Source organism: Macrobrachium nipponense, chromosome 25, assembly GCF_015104395.2.
Source record: "Macrobrachium nipponense isolate FS-2020 chromosome 25, ASM1510439v2, whole genome shotgun sequence".
NCBI lineage: Eukaryota > Metazoa > Arthropoda > Malacostraca > Decapoda > Palaemonidae > Macrobrachium > Macrobrachium nipponense.
Genome location: NC_087214.1, coordinates 30,325,190 through 30,350,007, shown reverse-complemented (window position 1 = coordinate 30,350,007; position 24,818 = coordinate 30,325,190). Strand labels below are relative to the sequence as shown.

The 24,818-nt window shown below is 38.3% G+C and overlaps 1 protein-coding gene and 1 long non-coding RNA gene across 5 annotated transcripts in view; one reads left to right on the top strand and one right to left on the bottom strand.

The window, feature by feature from the left end:
* The window catches only part of LOC135199307 (uncharacterized), a 761,114-nt gene that overhangs the window by 575,994 nt on the left and 160,302 nt on the right, over positions 1 to 24,818 (bottom strand). The gene's annotated exons all lie outside the window — the stretch shown is intronic.
* Positions 9,957 to 24,818, top strand: part of LOC135199185 (uncharacterized) — a 53,911-nt gene continuing 39,049 nt past the window's right edge. The window contains exons 1-2 of one of the 4 annotated variants that reach the window (XM_064227068.1): positions 9,957 to 10,186; positions 16,600 to 16,652. In XM_064227068.1, coding sequence (XP_064083138.1) covers positions 10,118 to 10,186; positions 16,600 to 16,652 — 122 coding nt within the window. In that variant the 5' untranslated portion in view covers positions 9,957 to 10,117. The remainder of the gene's footprint in view (positions 10,187 to 16,599; positions 16,653 to 24,818) is intronic. The other 3 variants (XM_064227070.1, XR_010310959.1, XR_010310960.1) reach the window with 3 other exon arrangements.

Sequence of the window (24,818 nt, the reverse complement as noted above, 5' to 3'; positions counted from 1 at the left end):
ATAGATTCGACTTTAGTCATGGCAAATATGTTGCTTTGTCCTCGCCATTGCAAAACTACAATTGCGCTGAAAAACTCTTCACCATTTACAACAGAAAAGAAACCGCGCCTGAAAATTAGTATAAATCGGTAAGAAAAGTATGACTTTAATAAGTATGTGTATATTGCAATATACTGCTAGCCAATATATATATATATATATATTATATATATATATATATATATATATATATATATATATATATTTGTTTATTTAAATGTATTTTTTTTTTTCCTACAGGCCATGTGAACGAGTTGCTGATGATATGGGGATGACTCCAAACGCTGTCCGAGTGTTGGTGAGCCGTGGACAGAATCCTCATCCACCTGAAACACCACCTGCATCATCAAATACGTCGCCTCTGGTCTTTGACAACTTCACCGTTGGTTCCATTAGGAGACATGTGCACAGCATGTTTGCTGCTAAGCGATTTTTCACTATTGCCACTTTAGCGGAAGAACTTAAAGGCTAAATATCATTCCTGAAGAAACATCTGAGAAGGCAGTATGGCGAATCCTCCATAACATGGGTTTCCAGTACAAAACATCCCAGCGGAAAATGTACCTAAGGAAAGAAACTTTGGACGTCGTTTGTCGCCGAGTTGATGCTCTACGATCCCTCCATTAACATCGTGATGAAGGAAGAGAAGTAGTGTATGTCGATGAGACGTGGTTTACGACGAGAATGGTGCCACCAGGAGAAGGAGAGAGGTTTGTGGTGGTAGCAGGTGGTATAGCTAAAGGTTTTGTAGAAAATTCATTTTTATGCTTCCCTGCGAAAAATAAAACCGGCGACTACCATGGTGAAATTCAGAGATATTTTATTCGGTGGCTAACATCACAGCTCCTGCCGTCGCTTGAGGATCCTTCGGTGCTGGTGCTAGACAACGCCCCATACCATAGCCAATTGACAGGAGATAGCCGATGCCCAACAACAGCTACAAAAAAGGAGGATTTGGTTAACTGGCTCAGGTCTCGAAAAATACAGTATCCAGCTCACGCAACACGCCCTGAGCTTCTAAAGATATGCAGGGCCAACCGGCCGAAACCAGTTTACATTTTGGATAATATAATCCGTGAATGGGGCCATGAAGTGGTTCGCTTGCCCCCTGCCCATCCTGAGCAAACGCCATCGAGCAGGTGTGGGGCTGTATGAAACGACAGTGCGCTCCTCGTCGCAGCGGTTTACCCGTGCTGATCTCTTTGCCAGGCTTGAAGAGGCCAGGCTTGCTGTAACAGGGGAGACGTGGGCTGGCGCTGTTAGGAGATCAAGATATTTTGAAGATGATTACTGGCTTTCCGATAATATTCAAGTCAGTATAGATCCGGTCATCATCAACATTGATAGTGACGAGGAAAACGATCTTTTCCTTGAGACTGATGATGAATAAAATGTATGTGTCCATTTCTTGTTTTTTTTTTTTTTCATCCCTCATATATCTATGCTTTCCAGCAATTGGTGATAACATTATTTTGGAAAAGCAAAGCTAATGAATACTTTGATACGAGTATATCAGCTTGGCATGTAGACAATGTCAATGGATTTCTCAAAGTAAGGTTGAGTTGGTTCATTAATTGAAGTCTGGTATAATTCCAGTGACAAAGTCGCAATGATATTTGTCACATACCTTTTAAGTAACAAAAATGGGTACTGGTACTTATAACGTAAATAAATATATAAAACTATAGGTTGAAATATAATAAATCTTATGTCTTATGTATGTATGAACACACACACACATATATATATTATATTTATATATATATATATATAGATATATATATATATATGATATATATATATATATATATATATATATATATTATATACTATATATGATTTCAAAATTTATCAAATGGCCGATGTCAATGCCCTTATATGAAACATCTTTTAGAAGTCTACCTTCTAAGGAATTCAAGCTACTCTCTCTGGTGAAATTGATATGATAAATTATATCAAATAATGCTCTCTGTCATTTTCTTCCTAGCAATTGATGTATCGAGTAACCGTGTTGTATGGAAGAATGAGTCCTACGGCTTAAACCTAAAGAAAACTATATTTCTATTGCTTTACCAACACTCGCTTGAAGTGCGAAGTGGTATGGGTTAGCATGGCTTCTTTCGTCTCCTGTCATAAGTCTCATCTGATCTTCAATGTAAGTGAGTGGGTAAGATATAAAAGGTTGGTCTTGTGTTTAGGTAAAGTCTAAAGTCACAAATCACATTACCAGGTATGCTGAACTTTTACTGACAAAGAATTTCGTATTGCTTGGGGTAGGTCATATGACAATTATCTATGGATTTAAACAGGCGTTTAACAATTCGGGGGAAGGGTGGGAGGTACAGGGGAAGAAACGTTATACCAACGTCACTGAGGGACGTCATCACTTTTGCGAATGTGTGGGTGGCTAAGACTGGCTTTAGCCTCATTTTCTTAAGTAAAAAAGTTAATGAAACGTAATTGGCAATGCACAGTATTTCCCAAAATTAAGCCATTGTATGAAGCGCTCCCTGCTTTGATATCATGGAAATCCATCAGTTATTTTAGGAGTTATTTAAAAAAAACACTATTACACGGCCTCTGGAAACGTTAGTAGGTATACTTTATAGTAAAATGTAACCTCGAGAACACAGCATCATCGCATCCATGAATCTCCTCTTGAAATCATTAATTTACCTACGTCTTTATCTGTCCATTTTATTTCGTTATTTCCCGTTACCTTTCTGTTACTTCTTTCTAATGAACGTCGTGTTCGTTGGAAGCTTGACTTTCAAGTCAATGGCCCCTTTTGTGGGCTTGTCCCGTACGAATAGGGTTCATCTTCTGAATAATAATAATAATAATAATAATAATAATAATAATAATAATAATAATACTCTGACTTGAGTAAACTGAAAGAGATGACAGAAAAAAGGCTAAGAAGCAAGAAAACAAGGGAGGAACTCAACGAGAAATACAAAGTACAAGAGAGGGGACTAACAACACAATAGAAGATGTTAAAAACAGAGGCTTAAGGCCAAAGCACATAAGATCCAACGGTACATGAACAGGAATAAGGGATACCAACAGAAACAAAGTATTCGGAACCAACCAGAAAAAGACTATACAGCCAACTAAGAGGGGAAGACAACCACCCAGAAATTCCTGAAGCCGAACCAAGTAAGAGACTCTGGGAAAACATATGGAGCAATCCGGTATCACACAACAAACATGCAACATGGCTCCAGGAAGTCAAGGAAGAAGAAACAGGGAGAATAAAACAAAGATTCACAGAGATCACGACAGACACAGTCAGACACCAACTAAAGAAAATGCCAAACTGGAAAGCCCTAGGTCCCGATGAAGTCCATGGATACTGGCTCAAAAACTTCAAGGCCCTACACCACGAATAGCAGTAACAACTCCAGCATTGTATCTCAAATCACCATGCACACAAATGGATGACCACAGGAAGAACATCCTTAGTACAAAAGACAAGAGTAAGGGATAATATAGGCAGTAACCACAGGCCCATCACCTGCCTACCACTAATGTGGAAATAACATCGGTGAAAGGCTATACAACTACCTAGAGGAGACAAACACCATCCCCACCAACAGAAAGGCTGCAGAAGGAAGTGTAGGGGCACAAAACGATCAGCTCCTGATAGAAACAAAATGGTAATGAAGAACAGTAGGAGAAGGAAAACCAACCTAAGCATGGCATGGATAGACTATAAGAAAGCCTTCGACATGATACCACACTCATGTCTAATAGAATGCCTGAAAATATATGGGGCAGAGGAAAACACCATCAGCATCCTCAAAAATACAATGCGCAACTGGAATACAATACTTACAAGCTCTGGAATAAGACTAGCAGAGGTTAATATCAGGAGAGGGATCTTCCAGGGCGACTCACTGTCCCCACTACTCTTCGTAGTAGCCATGATTCCCATGACAAAAGTACTACAGAAGATGGATGCCGGGTACCAACTCAAGAAAAGAGGCAACAGAATCAACCATCTGATGTTCATGGACGACATCAAGCTGTATGGTAAGAGCATCAAGGAAAATAGATACCCTAATCCAGACTGTAAGGATTGTATCTGGGGACATCAGGATGGTAGTTTGGAATAGAAAAATGCACCTTAGTCAACATACAAAAAGGCAAAGTAACGAGAACTGAAGGGATAAAGCTACCAGATGGGAGCAACATCAAACACATAGATGAGACTGGATAACAAATACCTGGGAATATGGAAGGAGGGGATATAAAACACCAAGAGATGAAGGACACGATCAGGAAAGAAGTATATGCAGAGACTCAAGGCGATACTCAAGTCAAAACTCAACGCCGGAAATATGATAAAAGCCATAAACACATGGGCAGTGCCAGTAATCAGATGCAGCGCAGGAATAGTTGAATGGACGAAGGCAGAACTCCGCAGCATAAATCAGAAAACCAGGAAACATATGACAATACACAAAGCACTACACCCAAAGAGCAAATACGGACAGACACGAAAGGAAGGTAGGGAGAGGACTACTAAGTATAGAGGACTGCGTCAACATCGAAAACAGAGCACTGGGGCAATATCTGAAAACCAGTGAAGACGAGTGGCTAAAGAGTGCATGGGAAGAAGGGACTAATAAAATAGACAAAGACCCAGAAATATACAGAGACGGAGAGTGACAGACAGAACAGAGGACTGGCACAACAAACCATGCACGGACAATACATGAGACAGACTAAAGAACTAGCCAGCGATGACACATGGAATGGCTACGGAGGGGAGAGCTAAAGAAGGAAACTGAAGGAATGATAACAGCGGACAAGATCAGCCCTAAGAACCAGATATGTTCAAAGAACGATAGACGGAAATAACATCTCTCCCATATGTAGGAAGTGCAATACGAAAAATGAAACCATAAACCACATAGCAAGCGACTGCCCGGCACTTGCACAGAACCAGTACAAAAAGAGGCATGATTCAGTGCAAAAGCCCTCCACTGGAGCCTGTGCAAGGAAACATCAGCTACCTTGCAGTAATAAGTGGTACGAGCACCAACCTGAGGGAGTGATAGAAAACGATCAGGCAAAGATCCTCTGGGACTATGGTATCAGAACGGATAGGGTGAGACGTGCAAACAGACCAGACGTGACGTTGATTGACAAAGTCAAGAAGAAAGTATCACTCATTGATGTGGCAATACCATGGGACACCAGAGTTGAAGAGAAAGAGAGGGAAAAATTGGATAAGTATCAAGATCTGAAAATAGAAATAAGAAGGATATGGGATATGCCAGTGGAAATCGTACCCATAATCATAGGAGCACTAGGCACGATCCCAAGATCCCTGAAAAGGAATCTAGCAAAACTCGAGGCTGAAGTAGCTCCAGGACTCATGCAGAAGAGTGTGATCCTAGAAACGGCACACATAGTAAGAAGAGTGATGGACTCCTAAGGAGGCAGGATGCAACCCGGAACCCCACACTATAAATACCACCCAGTCGAATTGGAGGACTGTGGTAGAGCAAAAAAATAATAATAATAATAAAAAATAATAATAATAATAACAATAATAATAATTCCTTCCGTTGCTTCTTTCAAATGAACACCATAATGTTCTTTGGAATCTTGAATATCAAGTCAATGGTCCCTTTTGAGCTTAGAAAGGCATTTGACTTGGAATATGAAATTTAGTCCAAAGTCCAATTGCTGGGATCTGGTCATTCGGCGCTCAAAGGGAAATTGAGAATAAAATGTTTGTTTCAGAGGTGTAACAGAAAGAAACAATTGTTGGGAGATGGTTGATGAAAGTTAGATGGGAGAAAGCGAATGTGAACGGAGTTACAGTAGAAGGAATGAAAGGGGTTGCAGCTAGGGGCCGAATGACACCACAAAGGACGACCATAAGGTACACTGACGCCACTCTAATACCCAACGGGGCAGTACCCATACGTATCCTTCGTCTTATTAGCATAGCTCAAAAGCACGCAAGGCAACAAAAGTAAGAACTGAATTGCAAATAGCAATCCGGATCGTCCAAGACCATCTCTACTTAATCAGCAGAACCTATATTTGTCGGACAAACCGAACGTTCACTTCAATAGCAATAAGAGTAATACTGGTTTATTATAAAAAAGTTGTAAAGAAATAATTTTGGTACAGTAATCTAGTTATAAATTTGTAGCGTTAAGTGCAAGTACGCAACTAAAATTTCCAAACACTACAGTTTTAGAAAATTAACCTCTGAATGACAGTATATAGTCTAGTGAAAGTCCAGAGAAACTTAGTTAGTAGATCAGTTGCAAGATGCCCAACCAAATCCCCGTCAGCAAGAGGGACACGAGCCTTTATAATTTGTCACAAATTCCAAGTAGTAGAAATCCTGAAGAATGATCCTTCATGGCCAGAGTTAAAAGTAAAGAATAGTTACCAAACCTCAGTATTGCAGAGTTCAGAACCAAGCCGTCACATCGAATTAAACTTCCTGAAAAGTAAATATTTTCGTTTAGTCTTATTTTAAATTCTTTGATTTATATTTGGTCTAAAACTTTGCATTCGGGAAAAGCCAGCTAGATATTACATTAGGTCTAAAATTTAGCGTTCAGAAAAAAAAAGGTAAGCGGTCAGTTCAGTAGGCCTAAAACTAACGTTGAGACAAACTGACATTCAATAACTTACAACTATGACATTCACAGCACTCCATAATTAGGCAAATTCTAAATTTATCTGTTAAAACTTAACGGTCAGTAAAAGAAACAGCAATGTCAAGTCACTTTTCAACTTACAATTGAAACTAAGAGCTTATATTAATCAAACAAGTTTCTTTAACACTAAAACAACCTAATACCATTCTTAAAACTAGCCTTTGGAAGTAATTATAAAATTAAAAAAAAAAACTGAGTAACTTTAACATACCTACACTTACATTGTGCATTGAACTTTTAATGCAAGTTATTAAAGCATTGATGGGAAGGAATTTAGAGACGCTGCTGTGACACTTACGAGGAGACTAATAACTCTGCCATCTGTTGGGAATTGGGAGGAAACTCTAAAAACTGAGGAAAAAATTATCACAGTTTAAAAATCTACTTATCGAGATGAATTTCTTGAATTATTTTATATAATAATAATAAAAAGTCATTCCAATTCTTAATCTACGTTTCAGATATCAACTCATTTATGGGGGAGATCAAGAGAAACGAAATTCATAATGAAACATTAACCTATAAAACGAACAGGGGCGCCTGTATTATTTTTTCTGCCTTTATGAAATCATATGTGGCCAAATGAACCGTCAATATTTTACTCCTGATGTTCACTAACTATTATTATTATTATTATTATTATTATTATTATTATTATCATTATTGCTGTTGTTGTGTTATTGTATGCTGGAAACAGACCTTCTTTCAAACATGTTTTATTTAAAAATAATGGCAGAAGTCACATATTTGATTTTGTACAAAATTCTTTCACTTTTCCTTATGAAGTGTCTTCCTGGCACGCTGGTATTACTAAGCAGCTGTCCAAATATTCATCGTGCTGTAGGTCGTCAACGGAATTTCGGTCTGGTGTTATCAAAGGCGACGGGGTATCAGGGACACGCTGGGGGTCGGCAAACAGGTGAGTCTCGTAGGTCGGGAACAGGCGGTAGTCGTCAGGGGTCGATCCGGTATTCTAACGTTTTTCTGCTTTTCTGGTTTTCCTTTAGGCGTCTCCAGTGTTTCGACCACCTTTCTTTTATCGGTGTCCGATAGCATTTACAGGGAGGAATAAGGATTCAAACGATTCACTTTTTTCATTTCTATAAACGAACAGGGGCGCCTGTATTATTTTTTCTGCCTTTATGAAATCATATGTGGCCAAATGAACCGTCAATATTTACTCCTGATGTTCACTAACTATTATTATTATTATATTATTATATTATTATTATTATTATTCATTATTGACTTGCTGTTGTTGTTGTTATTGTATGCTGCAAACAGACCTTCTTTCAAACATGTTTTATTTAAAATAATGGCAGAAGTCACATATTTGATTTTGTACAAAATTCTTTCACTTTTCCTTATGAAGTGTCTTTCTGGCACGCTGGTATTACTAAGCAGCTGTCCAATATTCATCATGCTGTAGGTCGTCAACGGAATTTCGGTCTGGTGTTATCAAAGGCGACGGGGTATCAGGGACACGCTGGGGGTCGGCAACAGGTGAGTCTCGTAGGTCGGGAATAGGCGGTAGTCGTCAGGGTCGATCCGGTATTTCTAACGTTTTTCTGCTTTTGGCTGGTTTTTCCTTTAGGCGTCTCCATGTTTCGACCACCTTTTCTTTTATCGGTGTCCGATAGCATTTACAGGGAGGAATAAGGATTCAACGATTCACTTTTTTCATTTCTAAATCATGCATTTGATTGGGGGTTAATTTATCCACATCGGCCTATTCGCTCCATCTTCCCCCTAACCCCCAACCCCCAAACATCCCAGGATGCACCGACCTCCTTTTACCACCCTCTATCGCTTGAAAGCAGCGATAGATAGATATAAGGGGTATTTCAAAAATTTCCCTCATCAACGAAGCCTAAAAATGTTCTCGAAAGATTTTCTGCTCAGAAAACTTGTTCTTTCATTTCTCACAATATTTCCATTAACTCGTGTTTACACCCTGCATATACACATACATACATATATACTTTATATATATAAACATATACATACAATGTACAGGTTTATATATACATATATGCATGTATGCATATGTGCATATGTATATATATATATATATATATATATATATATATAAACATATACATTACATTGTAAATGTGTATATATACATATACACAGAAACATTAAATGTTTTCCATTCTGGATGGGAACAAATAGACGGAAAAAAATTGTTTGTGGGCTCCCTCCAGACACCCAATATATATATACACCCATGGCAAGCAAATTTGATGCATAGGCCTAAAGGCGTATTTATACATGACTTCTTAATAGATATCGACGTATAAGACAATACTTGATAATATGGACACAAAATTAAAATCACGTCCAAGATTATACTATAACGACTCTCTCAGTGGGTCCTGTGACAGAGAGAGAGAGAGAGAGAGAGAGAGAGAGAGAGAGAGAGAGAGAGAGAGAGAGTAGGGGTGAGGAATTCCTCTCACAACGCTATTATTCTCTAATTATGTCATGCAATATAGACGTACATATTTTCTTTACAAAATACATGGGCATGCGAATGAATACATTTGGTTTTCACATGAATACAAATACAGTAACATAGTTCCTGTGTGTCGATTACCTGACAGACGGCAATACTCAGTGAAAATCAATCAATTGCGCGCTATTATATTTGGAATTTATTTTTGACAACGAACTTGATCATTAACTTGAAGTGTTTTATATTCATGAAAACCTTGCAAGTCAGTTCTGCATTCGTGGTAACTGTATAACTTGTCTCTTTTCCCCAAAAGCAAAACACGGAAATATTGGACCTTGTACATTTTTCGAGTTGCTTAATGCAAAATTTGATTAGGATTATATATATATATATATATATATATATACATATATACTATATATATATATATATATATATATATATATATAATATATATATATATATGCCTGTTTAAAATTTGCATGTCTGTGTTTATGTAAGAATTTGAGAGAGAGAGAGAGAGAGAGAGAGAGAGAGAGAGAGAGAGCTCCCATATCACGCTGTCCGATTGATTGGTTTTGGCTAGTGGCTACGTCTTAGATTTAGTCCGAAAACCATGATAAAAGGCAAAACTTGATCTAGTTTAGTCATTATACGCATACTTGAATTTAAGTGTAAGTTACTATACCTACGCTGAGTCCAACAATAAGTATAGGCTACTTTCCTTAAGTTGAAGTCAGTTCTCGTGTGCAAAGCATAGCGCCACTACTCCACGGCTCGAACCTCGTGGCGGGGGTAGGAGGATACCGGCCTCCGGGGACCGGGTGAGGAGGCAGGCAGGTAGGCAGTTAATCCTTGAGATGTGACCGCGAAAGGGTGCACCACCCTTATCATCTCGCACGTGGATAGCCTTCCTGTCCTCGTCATGGAATGTGTTCACCTTCGTCATGGAATGGGTGAACGAATCATCATGAAGAAGGGAGTAGTGATGAAGGTAGGGAAGATACCAATTACTATTGCGCTTTTGAACAACCAGTTTTTTTTTTTTTTTTTTTATTCGATGACTGCATGAATAGTATCTCTTATCTTTTTATATACGTCTATATATAAAGAGGCTCTATAGACAGACGTTCTAACCTTTATACCTTTTTTTCAGGAAGCCTGAGAAGGAGAATAAGTTTGGCGCGAATTTTCCATTAGTACTAGGCCCTAGTATATAGTAGCCCCTCTTGCTTGTTTTGCATAGGTAGTTAGTAGTGTTTTTTTTTTTTTTTTTTCCTTTCGACAGGTGTGCCATAATAAGTTTGATGGAAGAAAGAAAGAGGTTTTATATAAATCTTTGACCGGCGTGCCCTGAATAGTAGTAGTAGTAGTAGAAGTTAGTAGGCCTATCTTGATGGGCATCTTGTTCGGTATCTTAGGCATCTATATTAAATTCAGAAGCAGTTTTATTCACATCGGCCTAGCTACGTAATCGCCGGTATATAAACAGGGGGAGTTCACTGTTGCAAAACCCGCAATTGTAAACATGTTAGCGCCTGCCAATTCCACATGACTGGAAATGGTAAGGCATTGTCTGTCTCCATTCCTTCCTCGCAAAATGAATAAGGAATCTGACACAGATTGTAGTAACCCGGACAGACTAACAAACAGATGGACAGACACGCTCTTGACGGAAAATCGAGGAAGCTGTTTAGAGGAATAGTGGGAGATACCGAACACCATGGGCGCCATCGCCCCCCCCCCCCCCCCCACCCCCCCCCCCCCCCCCCCCCCCATATCCGTGACTACTTAGACACATCGGCGCCATCCCCCTAACCCCCTCCCCTACCCCACCCCCATATCCGTGATCACTCCGACATCTCTTGTACACTCCACCTGTGACCTCTCCCATTTGATAAAGGTTATTTTTAAAAAGGAAATTCACCTCTCCTTTTGCCCTCATCATATCCATTTTTTAATTAGTAAAATAATTCCATTTACCACGATCTGCCTACGTTTTAACCTTTTATTCGCGCGCAATTTGGACGATTTAAAAAATGAACGGCCGAAATTTAGCGTACACACACACACACACACACACCATCGGACGTTATAATCGGTATATTTCACCGTCAGTTTCGTACGAGACGTAACTGGGGTTGTTAAAGGCAGTAATAGACCTATAGCGATAAGATCAGCTTGTTTATAATACATGTTATTATGAGTAACAACTTGGATAATAAAGTACTGAACAAATATGAGCCTGTAGGCCTAAATGCAGTTGGGCAGAGACCTTTTTTTTTTTGGGGGGTGGGGGGGGGGGTGGGGGGGGGGTGGCTGTCCGGTGGTTGGTTGGGAAGGGAATTGGTTTAATATGTGTTATCGCCAGCATTAAGATTAAAATGGCCTTACCATCATCTTAACCATTACCCACAAAGTTCTGTAGTATATGGCCTTGCATTTTTTTTTTTTTTTTTGAGTAATTGGTTTAATATGTGTTATCGCCAGCATTAAGATTAAAATGGCTTCACCATCATCGTCTTAACCATTCTGTAGTATTGGCCTTGCTACTATAATATCTAATTTTTCAGCCTAGTCAAAGAGAGAGAAAAAAAATCTCTCAAAAAAGTTCCAGAAACTGGCTATATATCAGAATAGCTTTCACCGTTCCTGCCCATCCTATAACAATGAAGGAACTGTAGAGTCAGTGCATTAAAACGTATTATACTATAGTAGTACATGAATGATTCGCGTAACGCAACATGATCGGTTTAATTCTTCGCAGGGGAAGCAGACACACGTTCATAGTCATGACAATTTTCAGTACATTTTCCTCGATATTTGTAACACGGATTGACATATGACATTGATTTAAGTTGCATCTATTTTTTAATGTAATATTCTATGAGTCTTATGTATAATTTAGATGACTTTATACGCATTTTTTATCCTAAAACGTTGACCAGAAAATTTGTCGGTCATTTCGAGAAGGGTAAATTCTTCATCTTTGATCGTATATTGTTGATTAATGTTACTTTTTTGCTATATATTTTTGGCACCATCCTCAAGATTATTCATGCTAGAAATTAAGCATAAGATTTAATGGTTTTGTTAAAAAAAAACGACTTAAAACCTTGACCGGAAAATATCAGGTGATGCCTTTTTATATGTTTTGAATTTTTCCGGTCATTTTCGAGAAGGGTAAATTCTTCATTTTCTGTTATTTAATTTTCGTGTCAGTAGGGAGTTCCGAGGAAAATTGTCCGGAATGGACAATATGAAATTATATTCCATATATTCCTGATACTGTCAACTTCTGTAACGTGTTACTTCAAGAATTAGACACAGGCGCATACCACATGTTAAATAAGGAATTATACACACACATAATATATATATATAAATATATATATATATATATATATATATATATATATATATATATATATATATATACACATATCATATATATATATAATATATGTGTGTGTATATATAACATATATACACATATATATATATACACATATATATACATATATATATATATATATATATATATATATATATATATGCACACGCATGCATAGTTTATTATCTACAAACTGAAATATAAAGTACCTTTGTAACCTACTAGAAAAGTTATTGACGCGGCCAAATATGCATTAGCAGTAATTGCTAAGTAACATATCCTAGCGTAAGTTACGGTACGGAATTTGTCCATTTTTTCCGTACCTGAACTGTACCGTACCGTACCGTACTTTGTTAAACTTATCGTACCGTAATTCCGTACATTACACATAGGCTATAAATCAACCGAGCCGTACCGCAATCCAGCCTTGATCGCCTGAAACCAACGTGAGGTGGTTCAACTTCTGAGGGCACCTTCATGCTATTCTTGCCCTCATCATATCTGACAATAAGGCCGCTTTCTGCCAGTCACAGTCTATTGAGTTACTTGTTAATTTTAGTATGCATTGGTTTCATTTTTTGTACACGAGTGTTAGGTATATTGAAAACTGCCTCAGAATTTTATCATTCTCTCGATACCTGGTTGTTTGTAGACCTCGAAATTTGCCCCATACCTATTAAAGAACACAGGTGTGTAGTACTAATGTGAGATTTTAGTCACTGTTCATAAACTTAAAATGAAAGCTATTTGGAGTTTTAATTCATCGTGAAGGTATATCGTATGGTAAGCAAGCATTCACTTTCAGTTTGTGATATTTTTTCAAATAAATCTTTTTTTATTTGACGCTAGAATAGTTAAGGTGTGTAATATGGACTAGATTGCCTTATTTTTATGCAGGAGTAAAAGATAGCCGTTATCCTCGACCAGCTAGAAGGGTCCATAGTACAATACAAAACTAATCATTTTCTTATTTTTATTTTTAATAAACGGATTGAGAGATAGAGAGCTTATGTTTTACCTAAGCAATGACAGCAACATCCAGAGATGAATCCAAGTCTTGTTTCTTGTCATGATTAAATATGACATTTCCATCGCAAGAATAATGTTGAAAATGAGAGAGCAAATATTTTAGCCTTAACTTTTTTCAAATGTGATTTGAAACAGAACAAAGACTCTTGTCAATCACCCTTCATTAATCTCTCGTACCAGTATAAGGTGTGAGATTAGGATGCAGTTTCATCGAATTATATAGTCATACATTTATTTATAACGAAACCCCAATATTATTATTTTTAAAGCCCAGACCAGGTGTATGAGTATAAATTCTTTATTAATTCAAAATGAGTTGAATTTCAACTCAAAATGGGTTGAATTTTCAGCTCATATTCATATCCTACCAGCTTGAAGCATAGGCCTATGCTGGAATTAAAACTTAAGGCGATGTATGTTTAACGTCGACAAAAATCACCACGTTTCATTTATCACTTACACAATTAACGATACTGAGAGAGAGAGAGAGAGAGAGAGAGAGAGAGAGAGAGAGAGAGAGAGAGGAGGGGTGGTGGTGGTCTATAAGTTACAGCACACAAGCTAAACCACAATTACAAGAAGAACCGAATTTTGAAAACACAGAGGATACAGAATAAGGCTCAAAAAAAATACAAGTAGATACGTAAAGAAAGAAAATTGCCTATAGACGGATACAGATTAGCTTTAACAATTATTATATGTTGTTCATTGTAGTCACGTACATACACGGCATACATCGGCGATCGTATTCTCAGCCATGAACAAATTTTCCTGTCATTTAGGTTGGATCCTACAACTCAAGATGACATACTCAAGTGGCCTCTCTCTCTCTCTCTCTCTCTCTCTCTCTCTCTCTCTTATATGACTTCCGCTGTTCAGATCCACCAGAATGGACACTTTTGTCATTATCCAATAACGTCTTGTTATGTTTCGTTTCCATACTACTTAAGTATTATTATTTAGTATTTTGTGAGAGAGAGAGAGAGAGAGAGAGATGAGAGGAGAGAGAGAGAGAGAGACTATAGTGGGTCTGTTACTCTTCTTGTTTTCTTGGGTCAACTCAGAAGGGATTAGCGCAATTTTCTCTCTCTCAGTTTGATAAGTCACGTAAAGCCGTTGGTCCCGTTGCTGAATAACCGCGGTGGTTCCATGCAACGTAAAAAAACACCAAACAACAGGAATACGTCATATTAACTCGATGTATTTGTATTAATTATTATTATTATTATTTATTATTCTTATTTCGTGAATAATAATAATCATTATTACAGATTTCTGAATATCGTATTCAGGGTATGAAAGCAACGCGGCATAAGTGCACTGGGAGGAGGATGGGACCTGGTGGGTATGGTTGTGGGAGGATGTGTGCTGTTTTGCTCAGCTGGATCTGTTTACTGCTTGGAGGAAAGGTCACTGCCCCCCCCCCCCCCCCCCAACCCCCCCCCCCACCCCCCCTGCTAACATCCCCACACCCCCTCATATATCGGTTGAGACACACGGACAGACCCAACTGGCGTAGTACGACGTGCAAAATATTTGAGATCACAAAGTATAGTTACGTACTGTAAATGTAAGGTTAACTGATATAGTGCTGAATTAACCTACTGTTTTAATACATATCTGATAAAATAAAAAGTCGTTAAAAAAAAAATCCCTGTCCCACTCGTTTTATCTGTATCAAAGCATAATAGCATTATTTTGCTTGCTCTAAGATCGACATCTGATTATTTTCAGTTGAATTCGCATGACCGTTATGGACTCCGTCACGGACTGTCCCCGCCTGGTTTATTATTCCTCTCTCTCTCTCCCTCTGAATTCAGGATTCAATTTACGACAAAGGAATGTTTATGGACAGAGAATATACGATCGTGTGCTTGTATCTGCCCTATGGCAATAACATAAAATACGAAAATGAAATAAAGGTTTGAAATTGCCAAAACGTAAGATTATTATATATATATATATATATATATATAATATATATACATAATATAGTATCAAGTATACATATATATAATCCATCTACAGCAGTCTTTTGTATTCTATATTATGTTAATGACTCACTTGAAAATTAAATGGTGAATACTTGTAAGGCTGATTCTAGAAGATGAGACAAGTCACAGACTTTCTCTCTCTCTCTCTCACACACACACACACAGTAATTCTACAAAACGCAGACAACAAGCGATAGCTATTGTTAATGGGTGGTGTAGGGGGATTGGGGTATTTGGTGTGGGTGGGTTCCTTATCTTGCTGAAATCGATCCAGTAATGAAAGATATAAAAAAGTGGATGTCAGCGAAGAAAACTATAAACTCAGTGAAGACAAAAACCGACTGTATGCTATTTTGATCTGATAGTGCGCTACGAAATGTGAAGAACATTTCTTCCAAAGAATAACTATGGCTCGTCATCCATCAGCATTGTAGCGGCAATGGAAGAATTTGGTTGGGGTGTTCCTGAACTTGGTGCGTCAGCCACTACTAAGTAATAATCATGAAATGGGTTAAAATGTCCATAAGCCAAAACGGGCTCGTTCACCTGGCATCCCGTAACACGCAAATATACAGAGAAATAAGAGAAATTAAAACAGAAAATAGAGAGGGTATCAGTACACAGTAAGAGAAAGTGTTATTATTACTGTAGCGAGTTTCAGTCCTCTCTCAGTAACTGACGCATTTGCCCATTATTCCCTCACTGAAAAATTCAAAGAATAATTTAGTGTCCAATCCATTTGACCATGTGTCTGTTTGTCCGGCTCAGTATTATGATACTGAGTACTTACACTAGTCGCAACTCCTGCTTACGCTGCTCACGGATTACGGCCAAAATTGAAGAACAGGTGGAAGGAAGGAATGTGCTATAAGATACTGCTGCTGTCTGTATTTTGTAGTTATCTGGAAGTTTGTTTTGTTTAATGAAATGCAACTGTTTCTGTCCTCGGGTTGACCAGCTTGTAATGAATTCTTATTTTTCCATTTCCAGAACGTCTCTCTCGTTGCTGCTGCACCCGGTGGTGCTACAGAAGCAATCGCTCGGTAAGTACCAGTTATTATGTCCTTTAATTATCCTTTTGGAAGGAATTTAAGTTTGTATTAGTTTTAACTGTTGACTCCCCAGTGGTGAAAATGCTGGGTACTTTTTCTATTCTTTATAATTTTTTTCGTTAGTTTTGCATTTCATAAATACATACATACATGTATAATATATATATATATTATATATATATATATATATATAATATCACCATATACTACCTACTATCTATATATATATAACTTTTTTAATGCCTGTGAAATTGATGGCATTTTAAAGTCTATTTCTTATTTAACTTCGTCCACGAGCTACTTCTGAAACATTTTCTTTCATAACTGTGAGTGCTTCTTATACTTTTTAATTGTCTCTTAGTGTTTTCTCGTCAGTATCGCAGCTCCTGCAGAATAGGAGAGTCTAGTTTTTTTTTTTTTGTTTTTTTTTTTTTTTTTAATTTTTTTAGCTGCTCTCCTTGTATGATCTTCACTTCTGGCAGTATTTTGTTGTATAGTCTTGGTGCGCAATGTTCAGATATAGAAAAAAAACAAAAAGCGCTAAAGTTGCGGACTTGTGTTTTAATCTTTTTCCTTCGTATAGTATTTAAAAAAGAAAATAATCGGGTAGCATGAAATCGTTCGTCTACTTCGTGTTGTGATTCCAGGACTTTATTTCACTCCTAGCTCATCTATAGTTTGTGAAATTCATTTGCAAACTGTTCAACTCCTGACTCTGTTGCATGACCAAGTCAGGTCATTTGATTATTGTCACCCTCTTTTGGAAAGTAACAAGCATTTTTCTCTTATTCGTATTTGGTCCCATCAAACTCTCCCCCCCATAACCTAACCTCTTTGGCTCCTTTGATGAATGAGAGAGAGAGAGAGAGAGAGAGAGAGAGAGAGAGAGAGAGAGAATGCTTAACGTTTGGAATAGTCAGTCTGTTTCGAAGATTTTGTTCATTTGCATTAAAGGCACATTGATTTCGGCTGTCAGGCACCTGCCCACACCAGTAAATGGGAGGGGGACATTTCATAGCATCCCAACCAAGGTTGGTGATTTTTTTTATTCTTACAAAAACAATAAAAAATATAAAAAAAATCAGTGATTTATTTGATTTTTAAAAATTTATTGTGATTTTTTTATTTGTTTAATGTTTTTTCAATCTTTTCTTTCCCTCAAAATGTATTGTTTCTGGTCGGACCCGGATCGACATCCGGGAATCTCCACTGTAATGGTTCGAGGTAAGTATCGCTAGGAAAAATACAAATTACCAAGAATTTGTGGTTTCCCTTTGGAAAACTAATCCACTTCCGACAAGTCATCTAAATATATATCTATATGTTTAAGGAATATTCGTGACAAAGAATCCCAATAGAACAAAAAAAATTGTAATCCATTTGGAAATCTGTTTTTAAGAGTCTAGCCAGCCAGTGGGCTTCCAAAGCCCTCCATCCACTGGCCTTTTTAAACCGCCTACCTAGTTTCCAGGTTCCAGCCAATGAGAGAAGGCGATGGAACTGGTTTCTGTTCTTTGGTGGTCTCTGATTGGCCGAGAGAAAATCTTGAGCAGTTTTCAGGCAGCCATGACTGGGAAAAAAAGGACAATCTGAATCAGTTTGTTTTCGTGGTGATATTTTTCAGTAAGTACCCATTTTCTTGTTAGAGATGTGTGCAGCTTTAGGATAAATATTTGTTGCCGTTCATTTGGGTAAAGGTCGATTGTCTCAGGCGGTATTTATAATTGTTTTGATAGCAATCCCAGTACTCACAGAGACCAGTGAATCGCCAGAAAAACCGTCTAATTTCAGGGCTCAGTTTTTTGTTTTCCAATGCTGGTAAACTGTAAGCAGTGGAAGGTGGAAATATGTTTAAAAAAACTATAAATAATGTTCCATGAATTTTGCAGGCAAGGGACAACTGAGAAATCAGTTTAAGGCTAATTTAGGTCCTTTGATCAGTCACGGCTTCTAGATGTTACATCTGTGATTGGCTGTGTGTTTGAGGTCCTTTGTTTTGCGTTTTCTGTCGTGAAGGGTCAGTTTTGGTTATATTCGATGGGATGTAGTATGTGCTGGGTATGTTGACAAATATGTTGATGGTTATTGCCAAGCACTCTATGCTTAGCAAGCACTTCGTCAACAATTCTGTTTTGTTTATACGTGCGTGGCACCTGGACTCCTTTACTTGAATTTCCCCGAAGTCTCTCTCTCTCTCATTGGTTATAACATGTAACAAGATATTCCTATCATGTAAAATCTCTCTCTCTCTCTCTCTCTTCAGCTAAGGATGACTATGTAATGGCTAACTAATGTAATGCAGAGGTATTCTGCAGCATTTTGCCTGAAGCAAATACCCCTGCCAAATCTCTCTCTCTTCAAGGCCTCCTCATCTATAAGTGAGGAATAAACATTCTCGTGTAAAATGGAATTAGCTTTATACATTTGGGGCCACGCTGCTGTAGGGTCGGGGAGGTGGAGGAATAATTAAAAAAAAGTGAGAATAGAGCTGGGAAGGGGGTGGTGTAAGCTTCCCAAGAAGTACAGGACCAGAAATGGAGGCTGCGTATTTCTCTCTCTCTCTCCTGGGATTGGTTGTCATATTAATACTCTGTTTTGCCATGTCCCTAATTCTAGGTGTGGCTTTATTTCAAGTTCCAGGCAGCGGAGTTTCTAAATTTGGACAGTAGGGAAGCGGAGGAGGAAGTCCTAAGTCCAAAGTTAGGTGATCGTAGAGGTCTCTCTCTCTCTCTCTCTCTCTCTCCACACACATTTTTTATATTCATTATTGGTATTATAATATAGTATATTTTGAGATGAATGAGAACCCTACTCGTATAGAACAAGAAGCCTACCCAAGGAGCCACTGACTCGAAATTCTCGAAGCCTCCAAAGAATTTCATTCGACAAAAAAAATGCCAAGGGAAATACAGAAGCATAAGTTTGTCCTATAAATTGATAGAAATAGGACTATGACCATAAATATAAGTTTAAAAACACAGAGCTGTTTCATGTCTGTCAAAAATTCGGAACGAACGTCGGTCTAGCCTCTGAAACTGTAGCCGGACGGGTCCCTACCGAGGTGCTGACGACTCTCACCCCCCCCCAGCCCTCCCTCGTACACGCACACACACACCCACACTTTCCCTCTCGCTCAGTGGGGCGGCAGCGCCGCCCCATGTAGCAGTTTATTATTATTAAAGTTTTTTAACCCACGTTCAAACAGGAGTTCGTCCGCTAACCGTTTTTAATCGCCATTTATTTCCTGTACTATTTTGACACATAGGCACTTATGTTATATTGCTCTTATTATCAGGCTGTAGAAGTTAGACAATATAGTGGGTTTATTATCAAATCATCTATTTCTGTATGTGGGCCCAGAAGAGGGCGAGGGAAATTATTCACATTCCTATTCCCACTCTGTTTATGACAGGGGGGGGGGGGGGGCGTGGGCGTCTTGGGGGGGGGGATTCAGGAACTGTAAATAATATCGTTTCCGCTCTCCTCCTGACTTTCATTAACTGCTGATGAGGGAATTCTGGAATTTCCAGTGAGAGATCAAGGTGCGTTTTTTTTATAGTCTTACAGGCTTATGTTATTTGCGCTCGATGTTGTATTTTTCGTGATATTTTATTTATTTTTCTTGTGTAGGGCATGTACTTGCAAGAACAGAAGAGATACTGTCCGCTTTGTTTATTTTGTATTGTCTCTTTGTGGACAAAATTTGTACTAATAATTGTATATTTTTGTCAATAAAATAACTAACTATAGTAGATTCACATCAGCCGTGCATTTGATGTCTAGGCCAGACCCTTACGACGCTCCTGACAGGCTGTTGATAAGCCAATCACACGGCTGGAAACTCGAGAGAGAGAGAGAGAGAAAGAGAGAGAGAGAGAGAGTTCACACAGGCAGGATGTATATTCCATCTCTCATGAGGTATATATACATCTTTCAGGAGAGGTGGAACTTACATCCTGCCTACGTGAACTCTCGAGAGACTGAGTTTGCAGCCCTGTGATTGGCTTATCAACAGCCAATCAGGAGCGTCGTAAAGGAAGGAACCGGGCCTAGACATCATATAGGTGTTTCTCTTCTTTCCTTCACGTTCATCGGTGACTTCAAAAAACCTACCTTAGGAGAATGTCCTCTCTAACTTCTCTATTCCCGTCTCATCCGTCTTATCCCATCCGTTCCATGTTGTTGAGTCTTTGAGGAGTATGAATATGGCTTCCATATTCATACTCGAGCTGCTTAATCTTGCATGGGTGATTTCAATCACTCTTTTCACAGTAATTTGTGTACCTGTGTGTGTGTGTGTGGTTTGTATGAAGCTTTCTTAATTCCACGTATAATGTTATATAGTACCATTACGGCTGATTCTTGCGACATATTGAACTTATTTTCAATAAAGTTGACACTAGTAGGGTGATGAACATCTTGTATTTTAAAGATCACTGAATTGTAACAAGTCCCCCGCCGCCTCTCTCTCTCTCTCTCTCTCTCTCTCTCTCTCTCTCTCTCTCTCTCTCTCTATGGGCCATAACTAGTATAGTAAGCCCCCTGTGGTGGCCTTATTCCACATGAATAGGGTTCTTCATCTTCTGAATAATAATAATAATAGTAATAATAATAATAATTAATGATGATAATGTTCTGAATTCGTTTTGAAGAAATCTCCGGGTGTCTAAAAGGAGATGGGGGAGAAGGCTGGCGTTGGAGATGGGAGGAGAAGACGGGCGTTGGAGATTGGGGGAGAAGGCGGCCGTTGGAGATGGGGATGGCGTTGGCGTTTTGCGCGAAATAAGTCGGTAGGGGTGGGTAGGTTATATGTTGGAGTGGAGGGGGAGGGGGGAAGATCCCAGTCGACTCGAGTGTTTGGGGATTATTATTATTATTATTATTATTCTCGACTATTATTTGTGCTTTTTACATAGTTATAACTTTCCATATTAAAGTTAATATCATCATCATCATCATTTTATTGTATCTTAAACTGTTGTTCATTATGAGTCTCTCTCTCTCTCTCTCTCTCTCTTCTCTCTCTCTCTCTCTCTCTCTCTCTCTCTGACGTTGTCTTGGATTATTATTGCTGTCTTTCCTTCCTTCTTTCTTTCCTTGAAGTCTAATCATGGTTATTCCATTCGCTGTGGTCGTTTTCACTGGAGCCATTTTTGTTTTTTATTTTATTTATTTATTTTTATGTGAAAATAATGCCTAGAAAATAGCCAGCTAAGGATATTATTATTAGCTGCCTGTCTACTAGGCTGCTCTAATATACAGGCAGCAGCTAAAACTGTGAAATAGCTTTCAGCTGCTATGCCTTTCATCCATCCATGATTCCGCAATGAGGCTATGAAAGTCGTACTAGGCCTATATCTGGCTCCTGTGCTATATATGTAATCTTTTTTAGGACTTCGCCCTGTCCCCCACAAATCTCGCTCAGTTCTTTCTTCGTGGGCGTCAACATATTGACAGATCATATATGAGAGAGAGAGAGTCCAGCACTAGTACTAACAAAATCTTGCCTCACAGAAGCCTTTTATGCTTCCTCCGTGTGAATATATAAGTATTATATCCCACCACAGGGCGTTTTAGACGTTGATAGGGGGGAGGGGGATATGGCCCCTTCCCCCCAACCCCACCCCCCCAAAAAAATAAGGTTGGGGACCACTATACAGACGTAATGTGCGATACCATTTTCAAACTCATTTTTGGAAATTCCATCATCATTCTGTGCTTTTAAAAGCTCTTTTGTGTGTTGACGATGATATATCGTTGTCTAGTCGCTTATATATATATATATATATATATATATATATATATACTATAATAGATATATATTATTATATTAGATTATATATATATATATATATAAATATATATTATAATCAATATACGTCTATATCTAAACCATAGGCTCAGGTTCGCAATTAACTGTAGGACTAGTTCATATATAATTACCCCTTGGGAGATAAATAATACGTAATAATTATTATTCCGGAGGTTGAGTCAGTACGGTATTAAATGACATCTGTGCTTTAGTCATGAGTATAAAAATGTCACCAGTGAATAAATAACAACAATTCATTCTTTGCTATTCCCCTTTAGATACTTTTGTGAGTTTGGGAGTGGAAGATAGTACTAATAAGGTTGCATGTATCAGTTCTACATTGGTATTATTGATTTAAGTTTTATAAATAGGCGTTGCTAAGATCGCTCTCTCTCTCTCTCTCTCTGAGCTTCCTTTTGTATGGGAATTCATATTTGAGGGATATTAGCCCATATTATGTCGAGTCATCTGCATACCAGTACTAATTATCAATTTGTATACATAGCGTGTTTATATTGGCATGTATATCTTTATGAACGCTCGTTTTTTTATGATAATTTTATCTTTCGATACTGAAGAATATATTGTTGTATTATGTCATGTATTTCTACACTATGTTACAAGTCACTAACCGGGAAAAGACTGACTGGCTTACAGATTCATACTCGAGCTGCTTAATCTTGCATGGGTGAATTCATTCACTCTTTTCACAGTAATTTGTGTACCTGTGTGGGCGTGTGTGTGGGTGTGGTTTGTATGAAGCTTTCTTAAACGTATTTATTAGTAGGGAGTCCATTGCTGTTCAGTATGAATGAATTTTGAGTAAGTTTTGGCGCCTGTCACGATTTGAACTGAAGCAGCCACTCATATGCATTGAATGCTTTTGGGACATGGCACGGTTGTACTATGCGCATTAATGTGACAATTAGAGGTAACAACTTGTTCGTACATAATGAAAATACTATTTGATAAAACACTTTTTGCTATGTCATATCTTAGTGAATATATATATATATATATATATATATATATATATATATATATAATATATATAATATATTTAGCTTCAGCAACAGATAGTTAAGGTCTGCCATTTTCATAAAGCATGAAATGTTTTAGTGGCGTTCATATAATCACTTTAGCAGACATTTTAGGCGAAAGTAATCTAGTAATAGGTGGGCGGTTTATTTTTGTGGGTGGGTAGGTAGCCGCCCACCCAGTTAACATGTTACGTCCAGGCCTAGTGTATTTGAACTTGAAATGATTTAGTATTTGTTTTTGGGATCATGATTTACACATAAGAGTGATGATAAACAAAAGTGAACAGTAATGAATGAGACTAAACTTTATTTAAAGCATGTGTCTTTTATAATAGTCTCACTTGAACAGCTTTTGATAAGGAATATATAAATGATTCTGGACTGTGCTGCAGCAACCTCTTTCTATAACTTTTTGCTGTACCTCCGAGCATATTCTCTCTTCCATCTCACTTTCCCACCTCTCAAACAGTTGATTCAATGTGCTTCTTCTTCAACTGCTTTGAGGTTTCCTTTCATCTTGCTGGAAACAGACCAAAAACAAGGCACACAATGTGCGTTAGTAGGTGGAGCTGGAAGGTGCCCATAGAGGTAGAACCTCTTCTCCCCCACCCACCCACATCCCTATCCCCACACGTTTCCCAGGCGGGTGTTGGAGAGGGGGGGGGGGAGAAGGCGGGTGTTGGAGATGGGGGACAAAGTGGTGGCGATGATAGTGTTGGCGTTTTGTGTGAAATGAAATGGGTAGAGGCGGGTGGGTTATATGGTTGGGGGGAGGGGATTGATGTTGGTGTTGGGGTAGGAGGGGAGGTGGGGGTGGGTGGATCCCAGTCCCTCCTTGTAGATCATATTATAGGCCTATGACTCGCATGGTGACAGCATTTTATCGCTTACTCGGGGAGTAAGCCTACAAATGATTTTTTTTATTATTATTAATTATATACAGTGAAATAAATCTTATTTAATATTTTTCTTTCCTTTTTATTTCACGGTTGATTGTGATATAATTAACTGCGTGAAACTATAACATACACACTTACACACACACTCACGCTTATACACATGCAATACACATGTATAACATGCACACACACACAGCATACACACCCTGGAACACAGGTACACACACATGCATATACACACACGCCCACTTGAACACATGTATACACACTTACACACATGCATATACTTCACACATGACACATCATCACACACACCCTTAACACATGCATACACACACATACATATGCATACACGCACTTACATACTAGCACACACTTCAACACATGCATACACACACACATACAC